The 7,860-nt window shown below is 45.4% G+C and overlaps 1 protein-coding gene across 6 annotated transcripts; it reads left to right on the forward strand.

Annotated features, from left to right (window-relative positions):
* The first annotated feature begins 4,604 nt into the window (after nt 1-4,604).
* Nucleotides 4,605-7,320, forward strand: ATP5MC1 (ATP synthase membrane subunit c locus 1). 6 transcript variants are annotated; one of them, XM_086358078.1, is made up of 5 exons: nt 4,605-4,734; nt 5,026-5,268; nt 6,169-6,246; nt 6,624-6,802; nt 7,103-7,320. In XM_086358078.1, the coding sequence occupies exons 2-5, from the start codon at nt 5,230-5,232 to the stop codon at nt 7,215-7,217; spliced, it is 411 nt and encodes a 136-aa protein (XP_086214204.1). In that variant the 5' UTR covers nt 4,605-4,734; nt 5,026-5,229; the 3' UTR covers nt 7,218-7,320. The 6 variants fall into 6 exon arrangements, with proteins under 6 accessions (XP_086214204.1, XP_086214201.1, XP_086214202.1 ...); XM_086358075.1 differs by having other exon boundaries at nt 5,220-5,268; XM_086358076.1 differs by having other exon boundaries at nt 4,605-4,706.
* Nucleotides 7,321-7,860: the final 540 nt, after the last annotated feature.

A 7,860-nucleotide genomic window follows, 5' to 3' on the forward strand; every position in this document is an offset into this window, starting at 1 on the left:
AAAATGATGCTCTGTAACATGGGGGTAATCTGTAAAATGGAGATAATAATATCCACTTAAAGGGATGTTGTAAATATTAAATCATATAATGGGTGAATGCACCTAACCCAATGCTTGCTATATGGTGAGGCCTCAGTAAACAGTAGCTTATTACACTAAAGCCAAAAGAGATTTGGTAATCTGCTTAGAGAGAGACATATCTAGTTATATGATATAGCCATGATGGGAACTCAAGTCTGTGTGATTTCAAAACTCCATATTCTTTCCATTGTACCATTTTGGCAGGATATCTTAAATCTCAAATCTCAATCTTAAAATATTTTTTCTAAGAGTCCAGAGTTCTGACTTTCTGGACTGGCATAATTGTTAATACATACAATCAAATTGCCAACACCTGCTGGATCATGGAGAAAGCAAGAGAGTTCCAGAAAAACATCTATTCCTGTTTTATTGACTATGCCAAAGCCTTTGACTGTGTGGATCACAATAAACTGTGGAGAATTCTGAAAGAGATGGGAATACCAGACCACCTGACCTGCCTCTTGAGAAATTTGTATGCAGGTCAGGAAGCAACAGTTAGAAATGGACATGGAACAACAAGAGTACGTCAAGGCTGTATATTGTCACCCTGCGTATTTAACTTTTATGCAGAGTACATCATGAGAAATGCTGGGCTGGATGAAGCACAAGCTGGAATCAAGATTGCTGGGAGAAATATCAATAACCTCAGATATGCAGATGACACCATCCTTATGGCAGAAAGTGAAGAAGGACTGAAGAGTCTCCTGATGAAAGTGAAAGTGGAGAGTGAAAAAGTTGGCTTAAAACTCAACATTCAGAAAACGAAGAGCATGGCATCTGGTCCCATCACTTCATGGCAGATAGATGGGGAAACAGTGGAACAGTGTCAGACTTTATTTTTCTGGGCTCCAAAATCACTGCAGATGGTGACTGCAGCCATGAAATTAAAAGACGCTTACTCCTTGGAAGGAAAGTTATGACCAACCTAGATAGCATATTAAAAAGCAGAGACATTACTTTGCCAACAAAGGTCCATCTAGTCAAGGCTATGGTTTTTCCAGTAGTCATGTATGGATGTGAGAGGTGGACTATAAAGAAAGCTGAAGAATTGATGCTTTTGAACTATGGTGTTGGAGAAGACTTTTGAGAGTCCTTTGGACTACAAGGAGATCCAACCAGTCCATTCTAAAGGAGATCAGTTCTGAGTGTTCATTGGAAGGACTGATGCTGAAGCTGAAACTCCAATACTTTGGCCACCTGCTGTGAAGAACTGATTCATTTGAAAAGACCCTGATGCTGGGAAAGATTGAAGGTAAGAGGAGAAGGGGATGACAGAGGATGAGATGGTTGGATGGCATCACCAACTCAATGGACATGAGTCTGGTTAAACTCCGGGAGGTGGTGATGGACAGGGAGGCCTGGCATGCTGCAGTTCATGGGGTCGCAAAGAGTCAGACATGACTGAGGGACTGAACTGAACTCATAAAAATATAAATCAACTTTATTACACCATCCAGAAACAACTATTAATATTGTTTTCTTTTCTTTTTAATCTTTTTCTTGTTTTTCTTCACAATGCTATACAACTCTGCATGTACATCCTTAAAATTTGTCTTACATCATCTAGATTTTCTCAATATAAAATGTAAAACCAGAAACATGATTTTACTGGCCTTGCCTCAATTTTTGATGCTGTTTCCTTCTTCCTGGCAGCTGCCCACAGGGAGGGTTCACAGAGGACCTGAAGTAGAGCTAGGCAGGAGCTATCTTAATGCAACCCTGGATCTGAGAGCCCAGAGGAAGGCTGGGAAAGTGGAGTGTTGCAGTGGAAAGAAAAAGAGAGGAATGAGTTTCTTTCTTTCCCTTTCCTGAGAAAAAAATAAAATAAAAAGAACAGTGAGCAGGCCTGAACATTCCTAGTTTTTTTTTTTTTTTAAACTTTAACTGCTCCTAGCTCTTAACTCCGGAGAAGGCAATGGCAACCCACTCCAGTACTCTTGCCTGGAAAATCCCATGGGCGGAGGAGCCTGGTAGGCTGCAGTCCATGGGGTCGCTAAGAGTTGGACACGACTGAGCGACTTCACTTTCACTTTTCACTTTCATGCATTGGAGAAGGAAATGGCAACCCACTCCAGTGTTCTTGCCTGGAGAATCCCAGGGACTGCGGAGCCTGGTGGGCTGCCCTCTATGGGGTCGCACAGAGCCGGACACGACTGAAGCGACTTAGCAGCAGCAGCAGCAGTAGCTCTTAACTCTGAATGCATGTAACTAAGTTTGCTTTTCTGCCCCCTATCCCTGCAGGAACTACACTTCGCACCTATTTTCCTTTGACTCTATGCTAAATGCATCCTGTATCTGGTGTTTACCCTTACAACACCCTTCCCCTTGTAGTTAATATCAGAAAGAAGGCCACAGAGCACCAAACTGCCAGACTCAATTACTGGGTTACTGACACCAGCCTGCAACAATTTTTGAGAAGATCCTAACACCTTTGTCCCTCATCACCAACTCCTGACTGCAAGCCATCATCTTATATAAGCCCCTATACCCCTCATGGAGGGTGGCACAGTTCTTGAGGCACGAGTCTACTTTGTTTCCTTCTCTGCCAGCTGAGAATTAAAGTAGCCTTTCTATTTCCTCCAAACCCTGTCTCTGTAATTTTTATTCGGCTTCAGTGGGCAGAGAAAGTCAAGATTTTGGCCAGCAACAGGAGTTGTAAGAATGGGGCCAGGGATTGAGACTTTGTCTTTTTGAACCCACCCTGCTCATCTCGGAGGAGTGAGCAAGAACCCAGGCTACATCAAAACTGCACAAGATCTAGGCAGCCCAGAACATCTCCAAGACAATTGCCACATCACACTAACATACCTACCTCACTGCCGACAACCTTGTGCTGAACTTACACCATGAAAATTTCACCCAGGGAAGTGACATCAAGGGTAAGAAATGAGCCTGGTGACCCAGAACTTGGCCTCCAGAGAAGTGGATCTGTTTTGCCCCCCGATTTTTGAGGAGACAGTTTGGGGTCCAGCACACCCCCCTCCTTCCCCCTAGCAACATTTGATGGCTCCCCTAGCATCTGTCCTCCCAGTCCTTCTTGGATGAATGAGGACCGACCCATTTTCAGAGAAACAACTTTTCCTCCTTATGTGGGCCAGGGATGTTGGGACTGTGTGATTTCTCAGTGATCTCCTAGGGCTCGCTCCTCTAGAGGTTGGGTGCCCACAACCACTATCCTAGGGTTTTTTGTTGTTGTTGTTGTTCATTTGTTTATTCGGCTGTGCCAGGTCTTAGTTGTGGCACACAGGATCTTTGATCTTTTTGCAGGATGCGGGATCTGGATCCTGGACCAGGGATGGAAACTGGGCCCCTCGCATTGGGTCCCCCATCCAAGGAATTCTAAATAAATTTTAATTAAACTGAAAGGAAAAGAAAGAAACATAATTTAAAATATCTGCTTATTTCATCAAGTGAAAATATGGCAATTTATTTAACCATTTACTTGTTTCCAATTTCAATAAATTCTTCAACATCCTTTGAAGAGAATCTTTGCATTTCTGATTTTTTCCTTCAAGATAGATTTCTATGAGTGATATTCCTGGGTAAAGGGATGGAGAGTTTAAAGGCTCTCAGTTCCTTGAGAATTTCGGGGTCAAAGATGGGCCATTCAAAGTCTGTCAACAAATATTGCCAAATAGCTTTCAAGAAATGTTCTAATTCATATATTCTCACCAGCAAGTACACAAGTACCTGGCTCACATTAGTAAAAAGAACTCTGCACTTTTGATTAGTGAGAAAAGTTGCATTTAAACTTCTACTTCTTTGTATGGTTTAATTGAAGATTCTTTTCCTTCAATTTATATTTCTTTCTGCCTGTTCCCATCGTTTTCCTATCAGGATGTTAAGTGTTTTATCCTTGTAATGTTCTTTTTACAATACGAAAATACTTTAAACAAACAACCAGTTGCTAGTCCATGACTGCTCAACGTTGGCAGTGGTCCACAAAGCTGCGCCAGCCCACTAGCGAACTTACAACTAGTCAGCCGGCCTTTATGCTTCATTGCGGAAGCAAGCCGCCCACAACTCTTGAGGGCGGGAATTGCTGCAAAGGCGTTGGCTCGCCCAGCCTGGGAGTCTCGCGGGATCTCAACCACCTTTGGGGCCTCTGAAGCGACTACAAATCCCAAAAGACAACGCGCCTCAGGGCCCGAGCGCTCGAATGAAGGCTAAGGTCCAAGGTCATGTGTTTGTCTGCGTAAGCCGTCCGGCCTCGCTCCCATGCCTTTTTCTTCAGCTTTCCACCTTGGCCGCCATTTTGTGGGGAAGGTTATGAAACCTCTTAGTCCAGCAGACTCTATGGTCGAGCACTTCAGAAACCGGCCAATCGGAAGCCAGATCTCAAAGGAAAACCCCGCCTTTGCACTCATGGAGGCGGGAACTGCCACGAAGCTCCTGTGGAGAGAGAGAAAGAAGTTCCGCAAGACCAATAAGAAAGGAGGACTAGAGGGTGTTAACCAATGAAGGCGCGGGGGGATTGCGGCCAATGAGAGTTGGGGAACCCCGGGACACGTGGGTCCGGGAGCAGTGTGCCGAGTCCTAGAGCTAAAGCCGGGACGTGAGTCAGTCACCTTGAGCCGGGCGAGCGCTGTGGTCTGAGCAGGGGCAGCAGGGCAGTGGGAGTACAGGTGACTTGAAACCGAAAGCCAGCAATCGGCAAGGATATGGCTGGGTTGTATGGAGGGGCATTTGTCCGTAGGGCGGGGAAAAGCGATGGGTATCTGTAACCTTAACAATTAATCTTAATTACCAACGGTAATGAGCGATTAACTGTCCCAGCTGAGGCGGGCGGTAGAGTGCTGTTTGAAATGGGCAGGACCCTGAACGGCATCTGTCTAGTTCCTACCTCCCCAGTCTATCCCGGAGATCATCCTCTTTGAACATCATTTCCCTGCTGGGCTCGGGCCTTCTTCTTTTACTTCCAATCTCCATGACCTTTCTTTACAGACCTGTCGCGCTGAAAGAGGTGGAACGGGAGTTTGCGCTGTCCCTCTGACCTCTAATGTTCTTCTCGGCTGGGGCATGATTCGAGGAAGAGCGTGGTCCAGGGAGGACGGGCGGGGTGAAGGGGACGACCGAAGGTCACAACTGTAAGCAAACAACCAGGCTGTCAATGGATTTTTTTTTCCCCCCCTCTGCAGACTGAAAAAAATGCAGACCACCGGGGCACTACTCATTTCTCCTGCTCTGGTAAGCTGCGGCTCCTGGGTTCTCTGTAGCACCAGGTGTGGGAGCCATTCGTGTTTAATGAATGAACTGAGAGGAGCTTGCATCCTGATGATGTTGCTCCTTTAGCAAAGCAGTAAGATGGATGCAGTTAACCCCTGATTATTTGTGCATGTAAACCAAGCTATCTTGGCTTTGGAATGTGGTCAGAGTCTGGATCTGGCGTGTACCCCCAGTCTAGCTTGGCCACAGCAAGATTGCCCTCTAAAACAGTGATTCTCAACCTTGGCTGCACGTTGGAATCATATGGGGAGCTTTAAAAAACACTTGATGCCCAGGCTGCACCCTATGGGGATGAAATTCATGCATCTGTATTTTTTTTTTAGAACTGAGGTGATTATAATGTTCAACCAAGTTTGAGAACTGCCACATTATATTTCTTAAAGTAACTCAAGAAAGCTTTGTTACAGGAGTCTCTGCTTAGGTGACTGTTTCAGGAGCCTCACCAGGCTTACTGGCCCACTCCATTCAGGGTGTGTAACAGTGACTACATTTTTAGCAAAATAAGATTTTCCCTTTCTGATTCCTTTGGTGGTCTAGATACAAACCCTTCCTGTGCTTGATTTGATGTTAGTGTGTTTTTGTTTTGTTTTTTCTATTCTGGGATACTGATTAAGGACTGTGCCCATAGAAGTGAACTTTGTTACCCAGTTTTAAACAGAAAGATTTCCACTGCTGACTGCACCAGGGTCTCTGGTACAGCCATGTCTGATAGAAACAGTAATGCATTGATTGACCTTGAAATACCTTGGACTTGTTTTATTTATAATATTTGTAATCTTTTTTGACAGAAGCTCAGCAGTTAGAGGGGTTTTTTCTTTTGTCTTGCCTGATTTGGAGGAATGTGTGTTTCTGATTTTATAGATCCGTTCTTGTACCAGGGGTCTGATCAGGCCTGTGTCTGCCTCCTTCCTGAGTAGGCCAGAGATCCAATCTGTACAGGTAAAGGAGAATGGGCCCTCTAAAGAATGTCCCCAGACTAGGTTCCTTTAAGTTTGCCTTTAAGGCAAAGTGGGAGGACAGTCAGAGAACCGGGTGCTTTAATAGTTCTAAGTACCCACAAAATGAACATTGTAGGTGAAACTAGGAAAACTGAAATTGAGTTTTCATGAAATTTCCCTAGCCCTGTCTGGAAATGGACCTTAAGACTAATTCTAATCACACCCTGCAGTCTGAGCATTCTGTACTTGCTAAGCAGCCTTCCAACAATTTCCGAGCTCAGGTGGGTGGAGTGAGGGGCGGAGTCAGCCACCTGTCCTTGAGCCTCACTATCTCCTTCTCTCTCCTTCCCTACTTCCCTCTGTTCCCCCTCCTTCTAGCCTTCCTACAGCAGTGGCCCACTGCAGGTGGCCCGGCGGGAATTCCAGACCAGTGTTGTCTCCCGGGACATTGACACAGCGGCCAAGTTTATTGGCGCTGGGGCTGCCACAGTTGGTGTGGCGGGTTCAGGGGCTGGTATTGGAACAGTGTTTGGCAGCTTGATCATTGGCTATGCCAGGTAAGGTCCAGGGTGGTCTAGAGCATCTCCTACTGTAAATTCCACCTTCAGCAAAAGATCCTTCTAGCTTTGCGTTGATTTCATCTACCTCCTATTTTCTCAGAATTTAAATGTTTCCAACTTGGCTCCCTTAAAACTTACCATGCTGATACTCTGCTTGCCTGTCCAGTCCCCAGGATATATGCAAGCTGGGCCCTCTCCCATTCAGCACCCCCTATTCACCTAAACTACTTGAGTCTTTCACCACCACCCATGAGCCATGCCCTCACGCTTTTCTTTCCCTGTCTCTGTGTCTGACAGGAACCCGTCTCTGAAGCAGCAGCTCTTCTCCTATGCCATTCTGGGCTTTGCCCTGTCTGAGGCTATGGGGCTCTTCTGTTTGATGGTCGCCTTCCTCATCCTCTTCGCCATGTGAGGCTCCGTGGAAGTCACCTACCCACCCCTGCTGCTTCGACTCCAGGCCATGCCCGGTGCTGGAGTGTGCTAACCTTTACCATTAAAAACAATGTTTCTCTAAACTCATATGCCAATGCCTCAGTCCTTTGCCCTTGGGGAGGGCCTTCATATATTAATAGAAAGGTGAGACAAGGAAGTAGGATTGGGGCAGCCACTGGTGGTTAAAACTCCTCAGGGCTGAGAAGTAGCACTGCTGTGACTGTAATAACATCTCCCAGAGGAGAGAACATGGATTTGCCTAATGATGATTGGTGATTTTTCAAATTTAGTGTAATAATATGTAACATTTTTGAGGGGCTTAATTTGCACCAAGCTCTTTACAGAATGTTTTGCATTTCTTATCTCAGCAAGCCTATGAATTATAAGTGTAGTGATTATACCTGTTTTGCAAATGAGGGAACTGAGGCTTAGGGAAACAAGATAACTTGTTCATCATCTCAGAGCTGGTAAGTGGCAGAATTAGGGATTCCCACCTCAGGCCAGCTTAAGCCTTTATCTGCTGTGTTGTCCCATCTATTTTCATTTTGGCCACACAATTAAGGTGGCACAGACAGGGAAACTGTCCTAAAGAAGTTGTATAGCACCTTAGAGGTGGGCCTCCA

This window comes from Bos grunniens, chromosome 19 (genome assembly GCF_055505025.1).
Source record: "Bos grunniens cultivar Pamir isolate PY7600 chromosome 19, Bosgru_T2T1.0, whole genome shotgun sequence".
NCBI lineage: Eukaryota > Metazoa > Chordata > Mammalia > Artiodactyla > Bovidae > Bos > Bos grunniens.